This window comes from Tachysurus vachellii, chromosome 21 (genome assembly GCF_030014155.1).
Source record: "Tachysurus vachellii isolate PV-2020 chromosome 21, HZAU_Pvac_v1, whole genome shotgun sequence".
Lineage (NCBI taxonomy): Eukaryota > Metazoa > Chordata > Actinopteri > Siluriformes > Bagridae > Tachysurus > Tachysurus vachellii.
In genome coordinates, this window is record NC_083480.1 from 14,353,300 (window position 1) to 14,378,245 (window position 24,946).

Below are 24,946 nucleotides of genomic sequence, written 5' to 3' on the forward strand. Positions count from 1 at the left end.
CAAACACAGGACAGCTAAACGAAAACAGGATTTATTAACTAAAAAAACCACGAAACAGGACAAAGACAAAACCAGACATGAGGACAACAGGATTCCGCGCTGCACAAGGCAACGCGGCTCAATTAAATAGACAACACAATCAGAAACATAATGAACAGGTGTGCAGAAGCGGGCAGGAAGAGACAAGGGCGGGGCTGACACGTGAACACAGAACATAAACAAAAGCACATGGCCACAGTCCAGGCTGAGTCCTGACAGGAAGAGACAATAAAGCTTAGACCAGATGATTTGATTCATCACAGTTGTGTACCAGCTTCTCATATTTTTTCCACCAGAAAACCTTTTATTTTTCTTTAGGTCATGTCTTGACCTCTCGCCACAATGATCAGATTCAGGGTTATTGGCCAAGTGTGTTGACACACACAAGGAATTTGGTTCCAGCTGTTTGTGACTCTCAAAAGTACAGACATAAATAACACTATACTATGCAAGATAATACAGATTATACAAACAATACAGACATAACTAACACTATACTATAGAAGACAAGATAATACAGATTATACAAGACAATGTAGATGTGATACAGTAGACATTATGAGTATTAAATATGAATACAGAATATATGACTGATCAGTTATGTACATAAAGTGTGGGAAGTACAAATAACAATTCTTCTTCTTCTTCTTTCGGCTTTTCCCTTCAGGGGTCGCCACAGCGAATCATCTCTCTCCACCTAACCCTATCTTCTGCATCCTCAACACTTGCACCCACTAGCTTCAAATCCTCATTAATTACATCCATATACCTCCTCTTTGGCCTTCCTCTTTGCCTCCTGCCTGGCAGCTCCATGTCCAACATTCTCCTACCAATATACTCACTCTCCCTCCTCTGAACATGTCCAAACCATCTTAATCTCGCCTCCCTAACTTTGTCCCCCAAACGTCCAACATGGACTGTCCCTCTGATGTACTCGTTCCTAATCCTGTCCAATCTTGTCACACCCAAAGAGAACCTCAACATCTTCAGTTCGGCTACCTCAAGCTCTGACTCCTGTCTCTTCTTCAGTGACACTGTCTCTAAACCATACAGCACGGCCGGTCTCACCACTGTCCTGTACACCTTCCCCTTGATTCTTGCTGATATTTTCCTATCACACAGAACTCCTGACACCTTTCTCCACCCACTCCAACCTGCCTGCACTCGCTTCTTTACTTCTTCCCCCTCTCTCCATTACTCTGGACTGTTGACCCCAAGTACTCAAACTCCTGTACCTACTTCACCTCTTCACCCTGTAACCTTACTGTTCCACTTCCCTCCCTTTCATTCACACACATGTACTCAGTCTTACTACGACTGACTTTCATTCCTCTTCTCTCCAGCGCAAACCTCCACCTCTCCAGGTTTTCTTCCACCTTCTCCCTGCTCTCACTACAGATCACAATGTCATCTGCAAACATCATCGTCCAAGGAGACTCCTGTCTGACCTCCTCTGACAACTGGTCCATCACTATGGCAAACAGGAAGGGGCTCAGAGCCGATCCCTGATGCAGTCCCACCTCCACTGTGAACTCCTCTGTCTGACCTACAGCACACCTCACCACTGTCCTGCTCCTCTCATACATGTCCTGCACCACTCTGACATACTTCTCTGCTACTCCTGACTTCCTCATACAGTACCACAGCTCTTCTCTTGGCACCCTGTCATACGCTTTCTCTAAGTCAAACACACAGTGCAACTCCCTCTGACCATCCCTATACTTCTCCATCAACATTCTCAGAGCAAAAATTGCATCTGTTGTGCTCTTTCTGGGCATGAAGCCATACTGCTGCTCACAAATTTCCACCACCTTCCTTAACCTAGCTTCCACTACTCTTTCCCACAACTTCATTGTATGGCTCATCAACTTTATCCCCCTATAGTTGCTGCAACTCTGCACGTCACCATCGGCACTAACACACTCCTTCTCCATTCCTCAGGCATCCTCTCACTTTCTAATACCCTGTTGAACAAACTAGTTAAAAATTCCACTGCTGCCTCTCCTAGACACTTCCAGACCTCTACCAGGATGTCGTCAGGACCAACTGCCTTTCCACTTTTCATCCTCTTCAAAGCCTTCCTGACTTCATCCTTTCTAATCTTATCTACTTCCTGTTCCACAGAGTTCACCCCTTCTACTCTTTTTTCCCTCTGATTTTCCTCATTCATCAGCTCCTCAAAGTATTCCTTCCATCTCCTCTGTACACTCTCCTCACTTGTGAGCACCCTTCCATCTCTATCCTTAATAATTCTAACTTGCTGCACATCCTTCCCATCTCGATCCCTCTGCCTAGCTAAGCTGTACAAGTCCTTCTCTCCTTCTCTAGTGTCTAACCTAGTGTACAACTCATCATATGCCTTCTGCTTGGCCTTAGACACCTCCCTCTTCACTCTGCGCTGTAACTCCTTGTATTCCTGTCTATTCTCTTCAGTCCTGTCCATATCCCACTTCTTCTTGGCTAATCCCTTCCTCTGTATACTATCCTGAACTTCCTCATTCCACCACCAAGTCTCCTTATCTTCTTTCCTCCTTCCAGATGACACACCCAGCACCTTTCTCCCTGTCTCCCTGATCACTTCTGCTGTAGTTTCCCAGTCATCCGGCAGCACTACCTGACCACCCAGAGCCTGCCTCAACTTCTGTCTAAATTCCTCACAACATTCCTCCTTTTTCAGCTTCCACCACTTAGTTTTCTTCTCTATCTTTGACCTCTTCCTCTTACAGACCATCAGAGTCATCCTACACACCACCATCCTATGCTGTCTGGCTACACTCTCTCCCACTACCACTTTACAGTCACTAATCTCTTTCAGATTGCCTCTTCTACAAAGGATGTAGTCTACCTGTGTTCTCCTACCTCCACTCTTGTAAGTCACTCTATGTTCCTCCCTCTTCTGAAAATAAGTGTTAACCACAGCCATGTCCATCCTCTTAGCAAAGTCTACTACCATCTGTCCTTCAAGGTTCCTTTCCTTAACTCCAAACTTGCCCATCACCTCCTCATCACCTGTGTTCCCCTCACCAACATGTCCATTAAAATCCGCTCCTATCACCACTCTCTCACCCGTGGGAATACTCTCAATCACCTCATCGAATTCACACCAGAATCTCTCTTTCTCCTCTAACTTGAAGTACAAATAACAATACTGTGCAATATTATGCTTTCTGTACAATATGCAGCAGCAGTAGTGTGTGTAACATACACGGATGATGTGATGTCATGCTAAGATTAAGACTTTACCAGTGGCTTGTCCGTACATCTACCTGTCTGTTGTCTGTCCCTTTTGGACACTTCTGGTGGCCATTAGGTGGCATAGCTTCCCCATTGTTTGACCGTATCTTTCTCTGTGTTTCAGTTAGAGGAATGATTTTTTTGGGACAAACCTTTACATAACATGTACTTTGGAAAGATTATTTCTAAATTTTTGACCAGGTCTATAATTTTCTGTATTCAAATGGGGCCACAAAAAGTAAAACAAAAATACAATAAATCTAAAGCTGCACAAAAACTAACAATGCATAAAATCCAATGATATTAGTAATCTTTGACATATCCAAGACTGTAATAAAAGGTAAATAAAAAATTTTTAATCCAGTTAAATCCTTTTTAATATTAAAAATAACTCATTTTGTGTGTATTTTTTATGAAAATTGTGATGTCACTAAGCAATTAGTAAATAAAAAGTCATTTTTTTAAAGATTTAGAAGTTTTGATTAGAACTGAGGTTTATTAACAGATTTATGCAAAGAAATTAAAAAAAAAAAAAAAAGAATCTGAAATATTTTTATATAAGTTTCATTTAGTAGACGTTTTGGCCACAAACATCATGAAAAGGTAGTATTTTTAAAGTGTCCACAAGGGTTAATATTAATTAATAATAAAAGATCATTCATTCATTTATTCATATTCAGTAATTGCTTTAACTTGATCAGGGTTGTAGTGGATCCAGAGCCTACTCAAGGAATACACACTTGCATTCACACTTTCACACCAATTGGGCAATGTAGATTAAACGGTCCACCTACTGCCATGTTTTTTTAGCAGTGGGAGGAAACCAGCTAACCCAGAGAACAAGAGAAGAAAACACAAAGAAAATCTACACAGTCATTATCCTGAGTAGCGGTGGCTGATATCACAAAATAACATCACAATATGTGAAAACATATACTTAATATTTATAGTTTATACTTAAGTTGAATATGTGCAACAATAAATAATTAGAAAAAAAACATACTGTAAAAACTTTTACATTTTTTCAGCTTTAAAAATGTTAACATAGAGTCAGCTTCTTATCCTAATCTCAGGATTGATCTGGAGATCCAATCAATTTTACAAAACGCAATGTTCTATATGAAAACATCATTTTATCAGTTATCATTTTATTCACTTTGTTGCTAGATATATACTATGAAAGAACAAAATGAAAATAGTTCACCTTTAAGGTGTAAGCCACACATAATAGAAAACAGTAAATGCTATCATTTTATCATTTATCATTTTCTCATGTTTTCCGTTCATCATTTTACTACATGATCCAAAAGATTAACAGAAACAGGTATGATTACACCAAAGTAAGCTGCTGCAAATGTAAGCCTTTCAGAATATAACTGTTTTTATATATAACTGGTTAAAAATATTCATAAAACTAAATTCGGGCTCCTTCTTAAACATGTGACATTGTTAAACACAGCCATGTACAGGATGGGATGAAGGCACATGTTGAGGCAGGCTAGGGTCTTCGACACTGGGTATCCGTTACACGCATAATAATTTGTATTATTTTCCTCCTTTACTTTAAAATACCATAGTTGCAGAATGTGATAGGGGATAAAAGACACAGTGTACAGGGTGCAGACTAAGACCACCATCAGAGACACTTTTTTCTTTTGCAGGGAGGTGATTTTTGCATTTTTAAAAACAGCTACCATTACACTAAAATAGGATGCAAAAGTAACTACACACGGGACCAAACAACCTATAACAGCCATACACACCCTAAAGATAACCTTATTGGGTTCCTGGCCTGGCTCTGAAAATAAGGAGCATCTGTCGTTCTTGACACCTGAATAGTAAAGGATGGGAGAGGAAATGCTTGCCACAGAGATCCAGATGAACACACTGATGATCTTGGCGTGTTTTAAGGAAATGTGCTCAGAAGTGAAGAAAGGATGAACAATGGCCATGTATCGAATGACACTGATGCACATGATGAAGTAAATGCTCACATAGAGGTTACAGGTGAAGAGAAAACGCTCTACTCTGCAGACAGCATCACCAAAATCCCATTTTAATGCTTTTGAATAGTAGTCAATAAGAAGGGGGAGAGTAAGGGCATAGAAGATGTTGCTGATGATCAGGTTGCAGGAGAACGCCATTGCTATATTCCAGTTCTTTCTTTCCTTAATCACAAGCAGACACAGTGACAATATGTTTCCCACCAGTGCCACACACATCTCCACACCGTATATAGAAGGTAACAGTTCTCTTTGAAATGTACTGTTGCAGCTGCTCCTGTTCATGTTCACCTTTAATTGGACTCAGTTTTCTGCAAAACATAAAGAAAGCACTTTTGACATACAGTATATTGTTTACAGGAATTTATCAGATTTATAAGAATAACAAAAGATAAATGCAGATATTCTTCTGTCTGTAAGTTTAATGGCAACTCAAGTTTGCTTACATTCAAAAATAATTACATGATCAGAAAGCATTTTTAGAGAAAATCAATCGCAGGCCATCAGTTTCCAGAAGCTCCAGAAGCTCCCATTGTCTTAACAAAAAACACCTCAGTTGAATTGTCAATAAAAAAGAAGGGAGGAGTGAAATAAAGACATGCGAAGTATTCAACAGAAGCTAAAAGGCAAATGGATTTAATAAATTAGGAAGTTTAAAATAATATTTATACCACAATAAGTCATGGGTGTCCCATAATAGCTAAGCAGAGACTTACAGTATGAGGGCAGCCACAGTAAGACCTGAAAGAGTCATAGAGTACGATGGCTAAGTGTGAGATGAAGGTGCACCAGGAACAACATGAAAGCACTGTGCTTTTTGTGTGATGAGACCAAGATTGAGATACTGTATTTTATAATAAAAAGCACCAAAACAAATGCAGACCATATAGCAATTAGCATGAGCCCTACAGTGAAACATGGTAGTGTTGTAGTCATTAAACCAACCTGAAGAACCTGGAAGAAATCTTCCATGAACAATTGACAAAAATCACAAGCAAAGCTGGAATTGTGCAGAGCTGAAATGGATCACAGCAGCCATAAAAATGATTGTGAGAACACCCCATGGGTGGGGATTGGGCTCTCTCCTGAAAACTAACTTCTGGGTCCCTTCCGGGTATTTAAGCGACGTGCGCAATACACACCACACAAAGTATTTTCACTCTGTGCATACCAAGTCTTGCTTTGCCTAGTGTTCATTGTGTGTTTCTGTTAATGACCATTGCTATCGATTTTTAGATTACTCTCTGTTTGCCTTTCTTTCGTCTGTACTTTTGCTTGTTTGACTGCTTGCCTATGTTTTTGACCTCTCTGCCTGTTTTGTCTGTCTTCGATATTGTATTGTGATTTGTATCTGTTTGCCTGTCCATCATTAAAGCTGTGTATCTTTCCGCATACAGATTCCCATACTCCATCATTACAATGATATTGTATTTCATGTTATTTCAGCAAAAGATGAAAAAAATGTGAAAAAAATGTAATGTCCGCAACACTGTTTATAACTCCCATATTTAATAAAAGGCAAAGTTTCGACCCTACTGGGTCTTCTTCAAGCAAATGGTGAACACATTTGTTAAAGGGATATATAGGTCTTACAATCAACTGACACACCCTCTGATTTCAATTAGCTTGATTTGGTCTAAACAAGCCTAATAGCCCCTTTATTCAGTTCATATATAAGTGAACACTTGCATAGAAAAACACTCAATGGCAGAAACGGTTCTATATACTGTATATACAAGCCAACCCCAAAATAATGCGAAAAAATAACACCACATATGCATAAAAACCACCAAAATGTAGTCAGCATAGAAACAGACAATTCCCCACAAAAAATATAAGTTTGTAAACAGATTTTCTAAATTCTGACACAAGTGGGGAGTATTTTATGCAACATCAGTTTTTATGGTCGTGCCATCTTTATATACCTAAATATCCAGGAAACTGATGCAATGTTTATCATATTCCAAAGTAAATTTCAAATGTTCATTACAAGAGTTCAGATACTCATGGTAGCCCATTAATTCATCTAATGTGCAATCAATAATCAGAAAAATATCATTGATAAATGATATATTGTAGAATAAGATTTTAGAATAGAATGGATTTCTCTGATGCAGCACAAATTGATTTTCAAAAAGACCCATATATAAACCTATTTAACAGATATTGCAGCAAAAGATCACATACTAGTCTAAAGGGGTATAATATGGATCCAAGCTCCATTTACAGGTTCAAACGAATAGTGTAGAAAAATCTATTTGGTGAGAAACCAACATGTTACATGTCTAGGTTTCAGGAACAAGCAATAAAACTAAGCTGAAGAATGTTTCTTCACAGTATCGTACTGTATTTTCAGTAGCATTTGGGCAATAATTATTGTCTAAGGCACCAAAAGAAATGCTAGCATTTACAATTGAAAAGTGATACAGGAGACACCAAAGAACAAATATATTATGAATATGTTAAATTCCTGAGAACAAGGAGAAACTATAATCACAACAGATTCACTCACTCTGTGGATTACCGATTGTTACCAAAATGTATGTTAAATAGAATAGAATAAACAAAAAAGAATAAATAAAATCTCTTTTGACTTAAATACAGATTAAACACAATTTTAACATACTAATGAATATCTATTACTCCATGAATTAACAGTTCATTGAACCTGTCAATACCATGAAATCATTATTTTTATCTTTATCTAATAAAATATCCATATCCAATTATGATATCATGAAATATTGAGCTTTGAAGCTTGTACAGTCCATAAAAATGTTCTTTTAACATGTCACAGATACATGCAATTCCCCAGCTATAATAAAAGCAAAAGTTAGGATTAACTTTCAGTGTCGGTAATATAAATGTAAAAAAGAATTTCTGCGGTTCTGTACTGCTAATAGACATGGACTGGACTTTAGAGAAAACCTTAATTTTGTAACTGTACAAATCAAGCTTGTGTATAATATACTTACCCGGTTCAAGTCAATTGATTTGAAGACTGCAGATTCTTAAGGCTTCACACTTACAACACACACCAAGCAAGATTTATAAAGAGATCAATGATAAAGACATACACTCAGCATCGTGTGTGCTTCCCTGTTGTTGTTTTTCTCCATCGTCTTTGTCTTCTTTTTAAACTGTGAACTTAGATTACAATCTCTTTAAAATGCAAACTTTTTTAGTCCAGTCCCCTTGAGTCATGAATTATTTGACTACCTGCTTTGTTAAGGCTGGCAAATACATTTATATAGAAAAGTATTTGCATATGCATTACAAACAAACAGGACATATTGTGTAAGTGTGGTAGGCAGATGGAGATTCAGTTCTTTAGGTTCTGGACAGTTTGTAAAGGATGGTGTATCATTCTCAGCATTGTTATAAGCTCTGTGCTTGGACTGTTTTATGCCTCATTTACAGATTGCTTTGGAAAACAAAACAAAAAAAAACTAATGAAAATATAACATATCTTTATGCTTTTATAATGTAGAGAATGAGCTGAATGAAGAGAGGAGCTGTTTTTCCACTTCCGTAAGATCAAATCGTATATTACCTTCATTAGAGTATGACTCTAAAAAAGTGCAGAAATTGAAGAAATTTATAAAAATCATTACTGGGCAGGTGAAATTCCTGCTTTAATGACTGAAATGACTTCAATTGACCACAACTCAGACACTCCTCTTAACCTCCAGGACAGAAGACCAATATTTTGTACGGTTGTGGGGAGATCAGGGTTGACTGCGATAGGAGACTTAAAAGATATGTCATTTGGAATAGCTAAATATTTCTTAATATCCTTCCACACCAAAAGAGTATTGGTTCTATTTTTTGTATATTATGAATAAATGGCAGCGAGCATAACAATCTAGGAACGCATCTACGTGTGCTTTTTAAATGTACTCTATGCTTATTAAGCAAGATGGAATGGTGGTGGAATGAACTTCCCCTCAATGTCCAAACAGCTGAGTCACTGGTTATCTTCAAACGCGGATGAAGAGACCCACCTCTTTCTAAAACGCTTAAACTAGCACTTATTTTCCGTTTGTTTATGTATGTATGTATATGTGTGTGTGTCATTAACAGAGTACAGTATTAAGTTGATGGTATCCTAAGATTGTAACCTAGTGAACCAGTGTTGATGTATTCATTGATAGAGACTTCAAAGCACTTTTGTATGTTGCTCTGGATAAGGGCGTCTCCCAAATACTGTAAAAGTAATGCGATGTAATGTTAAGGTCTGCTTTCCAATTTTCAGCTTGTAAGAGTACAATATTCAAAAGAAAGAAAAACATTTTTAAATCTTACTCAGTAGTAGTTATTAGTAAATAATGTATTCTTTATCAATATCAATAATGATAACATAGTTTTCTGTCATCAGGATATTTATTAAAACATGTTAAAAACAAAGATTGAAAAAATTTCTATGATCGTTTATATTAGCAGAAAACTAAAGATGCAGCTTTTATCATGCAGTTTTATCTCACTGGCTAAAGACAGGGACAGTAGCACATCAATATAATCTATTTCAAATAAAAAATAAGAACAAGCGCTGTACTTGTATTTGCACTGTACAAAATAAATGAAGAAAAAAATAATTTGAGCTTCTTCTTCAACTTTAGCCATTTTGTATTCACAGCATTTACTCTTAAATAATCAAAAGTATCAATCTAAATGTGCATTGCAAGCTTGAAAGTTGACAAGCTAAAACTGCTGAAGAACACAAGTTGACAACATCAGAATTACACAGTTGGTTTGATTTTAAGTTTCAAAACCCTTTTCTAAACACCATCTCCACAACAACAAACTATTTTGGAGAACTGAGAGCATCCTGTTGATGGATCTACAACTGGAATTTGTTTAGATATTGGCCATGCATGCCATCATCATATTTATCACATCATCAACAATAGCAACTGCATGAAAGGAAAATTCCCCAAACTCACTGTAAAATAAAATATGAAGGTACAACATTAAAATTTTGATGCTGTGTTTTATCAATTTTACTACAGTAACATTAAAGCCCAAAACTGACTGATAGATGAAAATTTTATCTGGATAATGACCCCAAACATACATCCAAACCATAACAAAATGTTGTGTAGTCTCAGTCTCTGTATTTCAATTCAATTTCCTTTAGAGTGATCTCCTGTGATTTGTACACTTGAAACGTTTGAGCTCCTTTTGCAGCACACTGCTCTAATACTGTCAAACACAGCCATGTACAGGATGGGATGAAGGCACATGTTCAGGCAGGCTAATGCCTTTGACACTTGGTATCCGTTACGCACATAACAATTAGTCTTATTTTCTTCCCTCAGTTTAAAGTTCCATATTTGCAGAATGTGAAAGGGGACAAACGACACGGTGTACAGGATGCAACCTAAACCCACAATCAACGCCACTCTTTTCTTCTGCAGTGAGGTGATATTTGGATTTTTAAAAACAGCCATTATTACACCAAAATAGGATCCAAAAGTAACTACAAAAGGGACCAAACAGCCTGTAACAGCCATAAACAATCTGTAGGTTGTCTTGGTAGGTTTAAGTGCTTTACTGCTGTAATTTGCAAATAAGGAACATCTGCCCTTATTCAGACCTGAATAGTAGAGAACAGGAGATGAAAGGCTTGCAATAAATATCCAGACGAACACACTGATGATCTTGGCGTGTTTTGGGCGAATGTGTTTGCGTGTGAAAATTGGATAGACGATGGCCAGGTATCGATGGACACTGATGCACATGATGAAGTAAATGCTGACGTAGAGGTTACAGGTGAAGAGAAAGCGCTCTATTTTGCAGAGTGCATTACCAAATCCCCAGACCCGTCCTCTTGAATAGTAGACGATGAGAAGTGGGAGTGTGAGGGCGTAAAAGATGTCACTGATGATCAGGTTGCAGGAGAACACTACTCCCATGTGCCAGTTCTTCTTCGCCTTAGTCACAAGCAGCCACAATGCCAGTATGTTCCCCACCAGTGCCACACACATCTCCACACCGTAGATAGGAGGTAACAAGTCCTTAGAAAATGTACTGTTACAGCTGCTGGTTCTGTTCATTTTACTGAGACTCCTGAAAACAGCAATGCAAAGAAGATGCTGTATTAGAATAAATTAGGAGCAGTACAGTTACAGTTTTTCAGCTAGTGTGAGAGTCAAAATTCGTTGTTTTTGTTAACGATATATATTTTGTATTTATTAAAGGATTTCTATTTTAATGGGAAGATTCATAACGACTTTTATTTTGATGGGTAGAATCTGTTTAAGACAAAAGGAAAAAAAAAAAGGACTGCGTAGGAATGAGGCAGCCGTGACCTCTTGGGTCGAGGTAAATGAAAGAAATAAAAAAAAGTATATCAAAATAATTCTATTGTAATTTATGGTCTTTCAAAGTTTATTACAAAACACAAAGATTTTTACAAAACTGGAATTTTAAGCATAGTCTTTCATCTAAACTTACTTTTGCAAAACTACATTTGTATTGTACAACTATGATTGCAATTTTTCTGTTTTCAATTTTTTGTTTCAATTTCTGATTTTTTATTTTTTTTTTGTGGTCAAAAAATGAATGCGGAAGAATGCTTTGACCACTGCAACAGAACTGCAAAGAACAAATAACCACATGCACATTTTACTGAACCTTGAAAATGGAGTTCAAACAAATATTGAATGATATAGAAATAGAAATATTTTGTTTTACAAGAATATTGTGTATGAGGCAGGCTAATTACAGCTGATGAGCAATGACATGCTTAATTACATAAAAAGGCCCAATTGTAAAGATTCATGGCTGATCTTTCTCCTCTTAGATAAAGAGAAGTTTATCTATCAATTAATCAAATTAATCAATTTATAAAAAAAATTAGATCTGTTATTTATTTTACAATTTATTATGTTATTGTTGTTGATTGTAGAAGCAGGTTTAAATATGAGATATTGAGATATTGAACTATGAGAACAAAAAGAAAAGTTACAGGACTTCATATAAGCTAAAAGGCAGACCATACAATAAGGAAAAATATTACTGTAGTATAAATTAATACCTTACTTACCTTGAATCTGTCTTGATAAAATGTCTGGTACTAAACTTGTCGTCCAGCTCACTAGTAGTCTGTTCACAGATGTGCCCAGATAGCCAGTGTCGTCTATGTTTGTATTAGTGAGAATATCACATCTACTCTATAGCATAATTTCATTTCCTCTTTTTGCTAATACAGACACTGCTGTCTTATGCTTATCCTGTGCTATCCTGTGAAAAACATAGCCAAAAAGACTATTTTCCATCCGCAGACCCATGACGGAATGTTAAAAATTCACCCTAAAAACAAAAACACAGCATCTTATACACATAGACACACCTACAAAAAAGTAGAAATAAAAAAAACTTTTTTTAGAAATAAAAAAAACTATTCACAAGAAAATACAAATACATAATTACACATGAGAATCAAACAAAAATTCAATAATAATAAATTAACTAAACAAAATAAAATGATAATTGAGTTACATATAAAGGAAGAAAGCAACTAGCCAAGAGCAATTAGTACAAAGTACCTTAAATAAAGAATACATTACTAATGTTGACGGTGTTGAGTCGTCAGTAACCATTTTATATGGGTTTTTATGAGTTTTTAGTAATTATTGTGATTGATTTCAGAGTAGTAATACTAGCTTGCAACCAAGTTGTTAAACAATAAGTGATATGAGAAATAATCATGGATTGCACATACATCAAAGCAGCCTCTGATGACATATTGTATAATCATGAGTAAATCTAAAATTTGACACACTAAACCAAGTTACAGACCTTTTTATCCTTAAATGACAGTCTGGAATCAATCAGAACACAGAGGTACTTATACTCAGATACATCTTGTAGTCATTCCCCTGATACAAAAACACCTGGCACTATACTTGAGCTATTAGCTATTATACAGATGAATATGCTACGTATATATAGGTATGGCTATACAAGATATACAGGTTGGGTGCTATAGACATAAAATATATATGGTGGTATATATTATATAATATATTGACAAATATACAGGTGATATTGACATAATATACAGGGGTGAGTGATCATCAGGAGGCAGAGTTTGGTAAGATGACAGCTCTAGGGAAAAAGATGTCCCTCAGTCTACTGGTTATTATGCAGAGGCTCTTGATGCACCTGCCGGAGTCTTTAAGAATGCTGTGAACACGATGCAGACAGCGTTGCCTTTGGACCTCCTCAATAGCTTTAAGTAGAGTACCTGTGAATTTTTCATGTTTTCACCAGCCGTTGCAGTGCAGTGAGCTTTCTTCACGAGGCTGGAGGTATTGTGGTCCATGATAGGTCCTCTGATATGTGGACCCCCAGGAACTTGAAACTGGAGACACGTTTAAACTGGCAGCTCGTTAATGTGGATTGGGGCGTGCGTGCCTCTTCTCTCCCTCCTGAAGTCCATGATGAGCTCCTTTGTTTTGCTGGTATTAAGGAGCAGGTTGATGTTGGCACACCATGCAGCCAGATGCTGTACCTCTTACCTGTAGGTTGGTCATTGTTGATCATTGTTGGTGATGTGGCCAATCACTGTGGTGTCGTCAGCAATCTTGATTATGGAGTTAGATCAATGCACAGGCTTGCAATCGTGAGTGAAGTGGGAATAGAGGAATGGGCTCAGCACACAGCCCTGTGGTACACCTGTTTTTAGGGTGTCGGTGGCAGAACGGATGTGGCCTGACCTGACAGGCTGGGGTCTGTTGGTCAGAAAGTCCATAATCTAGTGACAGATGGAGGTGTTGTTACTTAGATCCCAAAGTTTGGTGATTAACTTGGAAAGGATTAGGGTATTAAATGCTAATCATTGATATGCAATGTAAAAAGCAGTGGACTCAGAATAGATCCTTGGGGAACACCTGTGGATATACTGTGTACAACTTGATAAATATGATTCAATCCAACTTAAAGTCTCCGGAGAAAAATTAAAACCTAATAATTTCGACATAAGAATTCTGTGCTTTACAGTGTCAAAATCCTTCAAAAACACTGCCCCAACAAACCCACCTTTGTCTAATAGGAAATTTGTCTGTAAAGTTACATTTTGCTATCTCACTTGAATAGTTTGCTCTGAAACTAAACAGCATTGGATGCAAAGCAAATAAAGGGGTGTCAGTGATTTGCAATCGGATTATAGGACTATAGGATAAAATACTAATACTGTAGGTCTCTAATTACTAGCAGAATAAAAATCACTATTTTTGAATATAGGTGCATAATAAATAACTTCCAAACACATGGGAACACACTTAGTGGTTAGCACGTTCGCCTCACACCTCCAGGGTCGGGGTTCGATTCCCGCCTCCACCTTGTGTGTGTGGAGTTTGCATGTTCTCCCCGTGCCTCGGGGGTTTCCTCCGGGTACTCCGGTTTCCTCCCCCGGTCCAAAGACATGCATGGTAGGTTGATTGGCATCTCTGGAAAATTGTCCCTAGTGTATGTGTGTGTGTGTGTGCCCTGCGATGGGTTGATGCCCAATGATGCCTGAGATAGGCACAGGCTCCCCATGACCCGAGGTAGTTCGGATAAGCGGTAGAAGATGAATGAATGAATGAATAACCACATACCAGAAAGATAAACACTATTATAACTACTATATTATAACTATTATAAATGTATAATATACTGCTGACTAACTCAACAGTATTACTGTTACACAGTCTATCTTCAGATTCTGTGCCAGCTACCGTCAAGTGGGTTGAAGCTCCTGTTCAATATAAACCTCAAGACTAATCAACAACAAAAAAAAAATAAACGAGACACGACAATGTACAGACGACAATCTTAAAACACTTCACATTTATATTGTTTACAGAATATTCAAGAAGCATTTACATGATTGTTTTACACATACAAAGTACATTTTTAAGCATAATGCAGACAGTAATGGAGGAATATATAATTTATTTATGAAATTAATGATTAATGAATAAAAAACTATGGAACCGGGCAGGAATGACACTTATCAGCCAATCAAAAAAAGAGGCTACACAATATCTAATCAGAAAACAGCAGGGGGGTTGGAGATGTCATGCTTGCCTGTCTTCAAGTCTTGAGAGCCCTGCTTTTATGCACTAAGAAAAATGTCAGGTCAAAAGTGTCTCTGGTGCCTCTACTACTGTACATCTGTAACACCATATTGTGGTCTAGATTTTGAAATGTCAGTTTCTAGCCACAGCACCACTGTTGGCTGTGTAGTTGTTTTACTGCCACACTTTTGGAGAATTATTTTACACACTTTTGACTTGGTAAGCATTCAGAATGTTCCACTCTTGTTTATAAAGGAAATCCTAAAAAAGTAAATGATATCTAGAAAGCTGTTTAATATTTCAATGTGATGCAATTTAGCACGGTGATAAATTTAGCTTCAACTGCAGCTTAGCATTGTTACAGTCTTATAGAGTACCACAGTGGGTCCTGAAAGAAATAGCATGATTAAACATATTATGAACAAAAAAAACAACAAAAAAAAAAACCCACACAAACTCTGGACAGTTTAAGAAGCTGTTTTTCAGAATGAGTCCAACTGGTGAATTCACAGGTTGTATTAATTTGAGCTACTTTTGCAGCACACTGTTCTGATACTGTCAAACACAGCCATGTACAGGATGGGATGAAGGCACATGTTCAGGCATGCTAACGCCTTTGACACTTGGTATCCATTACGCACATAACAATCAGTCTTATTTTCTTCTCTCAGTTTAAAGTTCCTTATTTGCAGAATGTGATAGGGGACAAAAGACATAACATACAGGATGCAGACTAAACCCACGATCAGGGCAACTTTTCTCTTCTCCAGTGGAGTGATACTTGTATTTTTGCAAACCACCCACAAAACACCAAAATATGATGCAAACGTAACTACAAAAGGTACCAAACAGCCTGTAACAGCCATAAACACCCTAGAGTTAGACACGTTTGATTTGCTAAGATTTGCAAATAAGTTACATCTGCCCTTATTCAGACCTGAATAGTAGAGGACTGGAGCTGAAATGCTTGCAACAAATATCCAGACGAACACACTGATGATCTTGGCGCGTTTTGGGCAAATGTGTGTGCGTGTGAAAAATGGATGTACGATGGCCAGGTATCGATGGACACTGATGCACATGATGAAGTAAATGCTGACATAGAGGTTACAGGTGAAGAGAAAACGCTCTATTTTGCAGAGAGCTTCACCAAATCCCCAGACCCGTCCTCTTGAATAGTAGACGATCCGAAGTGGGAGAGTGAGGGCGTAAAAGATGTCACTGATGATCAGGTTGCAGGAAAACACCACTCCTGTGTGCCAGTTCTTCTTCTCCTTAGTCACAAGCAGCCACAGTGCCAGTATGTTCCCCACCAGTGCCACACACATCTCTACACCATAGATAGGAGGTAACAAGACCACTGCAAATGTATCGTTACAACTGCTGTTTCTGTCCATTTTACTGAGACTCCTGAAAACAGCAATGCAAAGAAGAAGCTGTATTAGAATCAATTAAGAGGTAACAGTTCTGTTTGAACTATACAGTATAACTACAGTTACTGTTCCTGCTCCTGTTGCCAGTAGTTGCTGCCATTTTATGGTTCTCCTGCAAACATAGCAATGTTTAGGTAATTTTACCATATAGCTTTAATAATAATTTCAAAATAATAACATAGGACATTTAAAGTAGTCTTTCCTCCAGACCCACGCTGACGTTTATCAACAGGTCACAACCACATTTCATGATAATTGACACCATTTAATTGTTGTTAATTAATTATTTAATTATTGTTTTTCCAAATTTATCAAGATAGTGATTTAATGTAAATATAATTATAATATTTCAATCTTGAACAAAAGTAATTCACATACTTATATCATAATGAACTATTAACTGCTTTCAATACTTAATATTAGGAAAGTTCATAGTCTTGTTCTGAGCTTGTCTGTCACTGGTGTATCATAGGTTTGAAACTATTGACACATAATTGCTTGTATATTATGGAATTTATAGTCGTCTAGTATGCTATACTATGTATAAAACGTAGCAAAAAAAATTAAATGAAGTATAATAAATAGTAGTAACATAGTCTTAAATCCTTCTCGTTATAAAAAAAAGATAAAAGATACAATGGCATGTTTCCTAAAGCTCTCTGAGAACATATGCGAGAGTCATACTGGCAGCGTAATAGTCAAAAGAGTAAAAATATTAATCGTTTTCAAAGTGCCCAAGACATTTCCTTAACTGCACTCTATTCAATTTTCAGTTGTATGCAACTTTTCTACGAATGAATTTGGACACTTTTTAAGCGGTAAAATGCCGTGCCATTAAAAAAAATTCAGTATTATAAAAAAATCTACCTTGATAAAACTGAGTTTATTTCCTCGCTTACAAGAATTCTGTGAAAAGATTGTGTAAAGATAGCCTGTCTTCTTCAAGTGTGTGAACATCATTTACCACATTTAATCTGACCAAATATTTTAAAAAGGCAATTCATTTCCTGTTTGTACCGTGGCAGACACTGTGGTGTAAATGCAGGGGACATCCAGCACACATTGTTTCTTCATTCTCTTTTCTTATTCTTCTTAATGTCTTCTGCATCTTTTTTTGCCCTGCTTTCAACTATTGTTCTTCAGTCTAAACTTGACAGAATATTAGCTAAAAAAAGGTTAATTTCTTTTTTACTTCACCAGAGACATTTATTTGCTGGTACATTTCCACTGGTGTAGAAAATGCCTTACATGTGTCTCTCTTTGTGTATGTTAAAAATTATTGAAGAAATTAGGGCCTTCGTAAGCCTTTAGATCAGCGTCAACGTGCCTTCAGATGGATTCTGTTTCTTGTTTTATCAAGGTATAGAAGAAAATTTCAAAAACCAGTTATACAAATTGTATTCTGAGGTCTATTCTAAAATAAATAAATAAATAATAATAATAATAATAATTAAAAAAAAAAATGAAATCGTACAGTTCTGTACAAATACCTATATACAGAAAGTCAGTGATTTTTGGGGAAAAAAAAATTCAATACCAATTTTCAAACTTAAGTTAACTTCTAAATATCAAAATCTAATAGATGATTGATTTGTTGAACTTACCAGCAGTAATGTCACTGGATCCAAGATTTCTTCAAATTCCAGACAAGTAGGTAATTTCCCTAAAATACAAATTTTCATGGGACATATTCACATCTCAGTGATCTCAGAAAGCTCTATGAGTTTTTGCTGTAAATACAATAAACATTTACATGAACAACAAAAACACAGCAACATTTTTAGAAAGATTGCAGTCTTTCACAGCTGTTTTTATTTAAGCATTAGCAAAGCTAATTGGCAGCATTGCCACCGTCTCTTTCTTCTTCTGCAAGTCCTTCTTTGCCCTGTCCTCCTCTTGGGCCTCCTAAATGGAGAATTTTTGTCCTTTCCCCTTTGAACTTTGTGCTCCAATTTTCTTTTCTCCTTTACTCTTCCCAAACCGGCTGATTGCTCCTGATATGTTTCCCGGGAAACTTACTACCATCAAAGTTTTAGCACCAAAAGAAGCCTTTCACCAGAAGCTTTAAATTTAGGTTTCCTCTTCTTGTAGGCTAAGGCAGTGTTTTTTCTTTGTGGTAGAGAGCATGTCTGACAAAATCTGAAAAAGGGAAGCAGATGAACGGCAACTCTATCAGAATTGACAGCAAGTGTCACAGATATCTACATATTTATAAAGCACAGGAAGCACTATTGGTAAAAATCTATTATTTTTGTCAGTCTGTTTTTTTAAATCTTTTTTTTATTTTGGTTGAACATATCTGAGCCAACCTTTAGTCTTTAAATGAACTCAGAGATAAAGCAAACAGGCTTTCTATGCTATCAAAAAAACAAAACAATTCCAATTAAAAAATCTGGCTCAGAATATTTAAATCAGTAATTAAACCCATTGCACTATATGGCAATGAGGTGTGGGGTCCACTAACACAAACAGATCAACCCAACACTGAGGAAGACCCTGAGTAAATACAGACTGAGTGAGCACAGGCTGGCAGTAGATCAGGCCCGATACAAACAAACCCGGTGCTGTAGAGAGGACAGACTCTGCTCACTCTGTGACTTCAGTGGTGTAATGTGAATTCGGCAGCACTACTTTCAGTCATTAGGAGAAATCATCCCTGGGTTTTACACCTGGAATAATATAGAGAATTTTCCTGTGGTTTTGAGGGAAAAAGTAGAACGTTGCATGATTGCAGCCAAACTCTTGGGGTCACATTTTAGTATAAGAATATTATAAGGGCTTCTCAAACCTTGTGCCAATAGTAAAAATAATAATAAAAAACAGATTTTTCTTTTTGAAAAATTCTATACATTTATTTCAAATAAAACAATACAACAACATGATATTTAGAGGAATCACTTCATCTACCATCTGAATCAGTTTGAAACTTTTTTTGGCCATGCAGGCCATCAACATGACTGTGGACAGTAGCAAGAAAATACTAAGGAAAATCCCCCAAACTCTGTGCAACATAAAATATGGAGGTACATTTACCTTTGAGATTGTTTTACATCTTGTGATTGTTGAGTGTGTAATTCTTGAATAAACTGAATTCTACTAACTAGAGTCGCAGTTTAGCCCTCAAGCTGGTTGTCTTCCAGAAGTTTAAGATTTAACCATTGAACATTAAACAGGATAATGACTCCAAACATACATCCAAATCAACACAAAACAAAATGTTGTGTAGTCTCAGTCTCTGGATTTCAATTCAAGGTCCTTCGACAAGCGTTCTGCATCTGTGATTTTTTCATTTGATATGTCTGAGCTACTTTTGCAGCACACTGCCCTGATACTGTCAAACACAGCCATGTACAGGATGTGATGAAGGCACATGTTCAGGCAGGCTAATGCCTTTGACACTTGGTATCCATTACGCACATAACAATTAGCCTTACCGGTGTTAATCAGTTTAAAATTCCATATTTGCAGAATGTGAAATGGCCCAAATGACACGGTGTACAGGATGCAACCTAAACCCACAATCAACGCCACTCTTTTTTTCTGATTTAGAAGGACTTTTATTTTGATGGGTAGAATCTTTTTAAGAGAAAAGGGAAAAAATGGACTGCGTAGGAATGAGGCAGCCGTGACCTCTTGGGTCGAGGTAAATGAAAGAAGAGTGGAGAAAAAAAAGTGGAGAAAACTATTGATGAAGAGTTTGACATAGCGTCTTGACTTAAGCATCTTAACTTACACACCACAACTATTACACTAGTCTTACCTCCAGACCCATGTTTGCATTCAAATGTTTGAGACACAATTAAAAAACTGTTTTTCATTATGGCTTAAGAAGTCATAATGAGCTGTTTATTAAAGTCCTTAACAAAATAATTCTATTGTTATTTATGGTACTTTCAAAGTTTATTCTAAAGTTTAACTTTTTCAAAAGCAATTTTACATTTATTATTCATGCATTTTAGAGTAATGTATAATATTTTGATAGCCAAATAGAAATCCTATGTCAATGCTTTGACCATACAGCTTCATGATGCTAACATTGTTGTCTTGAGCTTCTTGAAGTAAAATTCAGAAACAAAGATTTTTACAAAACTGGAATTTTAAGCATAGTCTTTCATCTAAACTTACTTTTGCAAAACTACATTTGTATTGTACAACTATGATTGAAATTCTTCTGTATGTGCCTTTGTGGTCAAAAAATGAATGCGGAAGAATGCTTTGACCACTGCAACAGAACGGCAAAGAACAAATAACCACATGCACATTTTACTGAACCTTGAAAATGGACTTCAAACAAATATTGAATGATGTAGAAATATAAATATTCTATATTTTACAAGAATATTGTGTATGAAGCAGGCTAATTACAGCTGATGAGCAATGACATGCTTAATTACATAAACAGGCCCAATTGTAAAGATTCAGGGCTGATCTTTCTCCTCTTAGATAAAGAGAAGTTTGTCTATCAATTTATCAAACAAATCAAATTATAAAAAAATATTAATTAGATGTTATTTATTTTACAATTTATTGCGGTATTGTTGTTGATTGTAGAAGGTTTAAATATGTTCTATTGAGATATTGAAGTATGGGAACAAAAAGAAAAGTTACAGGACTTCCTATAAGCTAAAAGGCAGACCATACAATAAGGAAAAATATTACTGTAGTATAAATTAATACCTTACTTACCCTGAATCAGTCTTGATAAAATGTCTGGTACTAAACTTGTCGTCCAGCTCACTAGTACTCTGTTCACAGATGTGCCCAGATAGCCAGTGTCATCTATGTTTGTATTAGTGAGAATATCACATCTACTCTATAGCATAATTTCATTTCCTCTTTTTGCTAATACAGACACTGCTGTCTTATGCTTATCCTATGCTATCCTGTAAAAGATACACATTAATAAACAAGGCTGTAAATGAATCAGAGTTATCCAAAAAGACTATTTTTCATCTGCAGACCCATGACGGAATGTAAAAAAATTCACCCTTAAAACAAAAACGCTGCTTTTTACACAGATTCACACCTGATCAGTCTCAGCTTCTTACTATACACAAATGATCTAGATGTAATGACAAACAGCATAGGCGCTATCTTCACTATTACAATAGACACTGTTGCCCCCATCCAATAAGGAAGGTTAGAGACAAAACACCTGCACTGTGGTATAATAGTCATACTCACACCCTCAAGAAAGAAACCCGTAACCTCGAGCAAAAGTGGAGAAAAACTAAATTAGAGGTTTTTAGAATTGCGTATAAGGACAGTATTTCCAGCTATAGACAGACTCTAAAAGCTGCTAGAGCTAAGCACCTGAGCAAACTCATAGAAAATAACCAGAACAATCCCAGGTTTTTATTTAGCACAGTGGCTAGATTAACAAAAAACAGAGATCCGAACACACTATTACAGGACAGGAAGAGTTAGATAAACTTTTTACTACAGCTAAACCAACAACTTCACTAGGTGGGGGTTCACTAGACCCCATTCCAACTAAATTACTGAAAGAAGTGTTACGTAATGCTGGTGAGCCTCTTCTAAATATTATTAACTTCTCGCTATCTTTAGGTTACTTTCCTAAATCTTTCAAGTTGGCAGTTATTAGGCCCCTCATTAAGAAACAGAATTTAGATCCTAACGAACTATCAAATTACAGACCCATTTCACATCCGTTTAAGTCTAAAATACTAGAAAAGCTCTTCTTACAGGAGAACAATATCTGAAGAGTTTCAGTCAGGTTTCAGGCCCCATCATAGCACAGAAACTGCACTTGTGCAATTGACTTGTTCTTAGCTTCAGACTAAGACTGTTCTACTTGACCTTAGTGCTGCATTTGACAATATAGATCACAACATTTTATTAGATCGCTTACAAAATTACACAGGTATTCAGGGACAGGCTTTAAGTTGGTTTAGCTCCTACCTGTCTGATCGACACCATTTTGTAGAATTAAATGGTGAAACCTCCAGTTTATTGCCAGTTAATTATGGGGTCCCTCGAGGGTCAGTTCGAGGACCTCTGCTTTTCTCGATATACATGCTTCCATTAGGGAACATTATTAGAGGACATGGGATTAGTTTCCACTGTTATGCTGACAATACACAGTTATATATCTCATCAAAGCCAGATGAAATAGCTAAATTGTCCAAATTAACTGAGTGCGTTAGAGAGATAAATGATTGGATGAGTTGTAATTTTCTGTTGTTAAACTCCAATAAAACAGAAAAACTACTTATCGGTCCAAAAACCAGTACACAGAAGGTCTCACAATTCAACTTACATTTAGAGGCATGTTCTGTTACTAGTAACTCAACAGTGAAAGACCTGGGTGTTATATTAGCAACTTTTCTTTAAAATCATATCGCCCATATTACAAACACAGCCTTCTTCCACCTTAGAAATATTGGCAAGCTGAGAAACATCCTATCTGTATCTGATGCTGAGAAACTAGTTCATGCATTCATGACCTCGAGGACTATTGTAATGCATTACTAGGTGGTTGTCCTGCATCTTTAATAAATAGGCTACAGTTAGTCCGAAATCCAGCTGCCAGAGTTCTCACTAGGACAAGAAAGTATGATCATATAACCCCAATTTTATCACACTCCCTGAGATAAAAAAACTCAGGACCTTTGGTAGTTCCCAGAATATCTGAGTCTACTAAAGGCGTTAGAGCGTTTTCGTATTTAGCTCCAAAACTTTAGAATAGTCTCCCTGATGGTGTTCGGGGCTCAGACACACTTACCCAGTTTAAATTTAGATGAAAAACTCATCTCTTTAGTCAGGCGTACACATAATACATCCCATAATATTGTGCTCTATTACATCTGACCTACAAATATTATATGAACAGAATCTACGTTAATCCCTCTCCACTACTTCTCTCTTTCTACCCATCCCGAGGCATCCAGAAATTGTACCAGCTCCGAATGTCTTCCGTGCGACGAAGGCTGATATGAGGCCGACTCTGTGAGAATCCTGAGGCATCTAGAGATCTACCAGCCTTAGACTCTGCGATACTAAAGAGATGTGAACTACATGTGGTCTTTTACATCAATACAACATTTGTCAGACTGTATATTTATAATCACACACTCCACTGTAAAGCTACTTTAAGACAATGTAAATTGTAAAAAGCGCTAAACAAATAAACTTGAAAATTGAATTGAATTGTATTTGTGAGAATATCACATGTACTCTATATCATAATTTAATTTCCTCTTTTTGCTAATACAGAGTGGCTTATGATTATCCTATGCTATCCTGTGAAAGATACACATTATAAATGAAACAGAGTTAGTTAAAAATACTATTTTTAGTTAAAAATCCGCAGACCCATGACGGAATGTTAAAAATTCACCCTAAAAAGAAAAACGCAGCTTTTTACACACATATACACACCTACAAAAAGTAGATATAAAAAAAAACTATTTACAAGAAAATAAATACAAATACATAATTGCACAAAAGAATCAAACAAAAATACAATAATAAGAAATTAACTAAACAAAATAAAGTGATAATTGAGTTACATATACGGGAAGGAGAGAGAGATGGCAAAAGGAGAAAGCAACCAAGCTCTGGGTTAACTATAATTGATAAGCAACCAACATGCATAATTAAGTTATAGGTTATATGAAAACTAAACTCATAGCTGTCAATCACTCATCCACTCAACCAAAATCTAGTGGAAAGCCTTCCAAGAAGAGTGAAGCTTATTATAACAGCAAAGAGGGAAATGGGATGTTCATCAATCATGTATGAGTGTAATGGTCAGGTGTCCACAAATCTTTTGCCAATTAAAAAACATAAATAGCAATACTGATAATAATTGTAAGTGATAATGCTCCACAACATAAAAATGTAACCATAAATACAGTACGTAAAATGTAGGATATGTTCTTTTTTATTACTTACTTACATTAATCTTATATCAGTATATTCCACATACAAAACACTGAAGGTTTAAAGCAAAACAGGATTCTTCCTTAGAAAGATAAACACTATTATAACTACTATATTATAACTATTATAAATGTATAATATATTGCTGACTAACTCAACAGTATTACTGTTACACAGTCTATCTTCAGATTCTGTGGCAGCTACCGTCAAGTGGGTTGAAGGTCCTGTTCAATATAAACCTCAAAACTAATCAACCACAAAAAAA

At 36.4% G+C, this 24,946-nt stretch overlaps 3 protein-coding genes across 4 annotated transcripts; all 3 read right to left on the reverse strand.

The window, feature by feature from the left end:
• Positions 1-4,679: 4,679 nt before the first annotated feature.
• LOC132864254 (P2Y purinoceptor 11-like) lies at positions 4,680-8,376 on the reverse strand. Its single transcript, XM_060897594.1, has 2 exons — positions 8,252-8,376; positions 4,680-5,587 (listed from the first exon to the last, which is right to left on the reverse strand). The coding sequence occupies exon 2, from the start codon at positions 5,559-5,561 to the stop codon at positions 4,680-4,682; it is 882 nt and encodes a 293-aa protein (XP_060753577.1). The 5' UTR covers positions 5,562-5,587; positions 8,252-8,376.
• Positions 8,377-10,384: 2,008 nt separating this feature from the next.
• LOC132864187 (P2Y purinoceptor 11-like) lies at positions 10,385-12,486 on the reverse strand. Its single transcript, XM_060897474.1, has 2 exons — positions 12,325-12,486; positions 10,385-11,345 (listed from the first exon to the last, which is right to left on the reverse strand). Exon 2 carries the CDS (start codon positions 11,330-11,332, stop codon positions 10,400-10,402), a length of 933 nt encoding a protein of 310 aa, XP_060753457.1. The 5' UTR covers positions 11,333-11,345; positions 12,325-12,486; the 3' UTR covers positions 10,385-10,399.
• A 2,642-nt stretch (positions 12,487-15,128) lies between these two features.
• LOC132837588 (P2Y purinoceptor 11-like) lies at positions 15,129-18,475 on the reverse strand. 2 transcript variants are annotated; one of them, XM_060857340.1, is made up of 2 exons: positions 18,381-18,475; positions 15,129-16,753 (listed from the first exon to the last, which is right to left on the reverse strand). In XM_060857340.1, the coding sequence occupies exon 2, from the start codon at positions 16,738-16,740 to the stop codon at positions 15,862-15,864; it is 879 nt and encodes a 292-aa protein (XP_060713323.1). In that variant the 5' UTR covers positions 16,741-16,753; positions 18,381-18,475; the 3' UTR covers positions 15,129-15,861. The 2 variants fall into 2 exon arrangements, with proteins under 2 accessions (XP_060713323.1, XP_060713324.1); XM_060857341.1 differs by lacking the exon at positions 18,381-18,475 and adding an exon at positions 17,644-17,908.
• Between the last annotated feature and the right edge of the window lie 6,471 nt (positions 18,476-24,946).

Bases quoted from the DNA above. Each gene is read 5' to 3' on its own strand.
- LOC132864187 (XM_060897474.1), bottom strand. From the start codon at position 11,332: ATGAACAGAACCAGCAGCTGTAACAGTACATTTTCTAAGGACTTGTTA.
- LOC132837588 (XM_060857340.1), bottom strand. From the start codon at position 16,740: ATGGACAGAAACAGCAGTTGTAACGATACATTTGCAGTGGTCTTGTTA.
- LOC132864254 (XM_060897594.1), bottom strand. From the start codon at position 5,561: ATGAACAGGAGCAGCTGCAACAGTACATTTCAAAGAGAACTGTTACCT.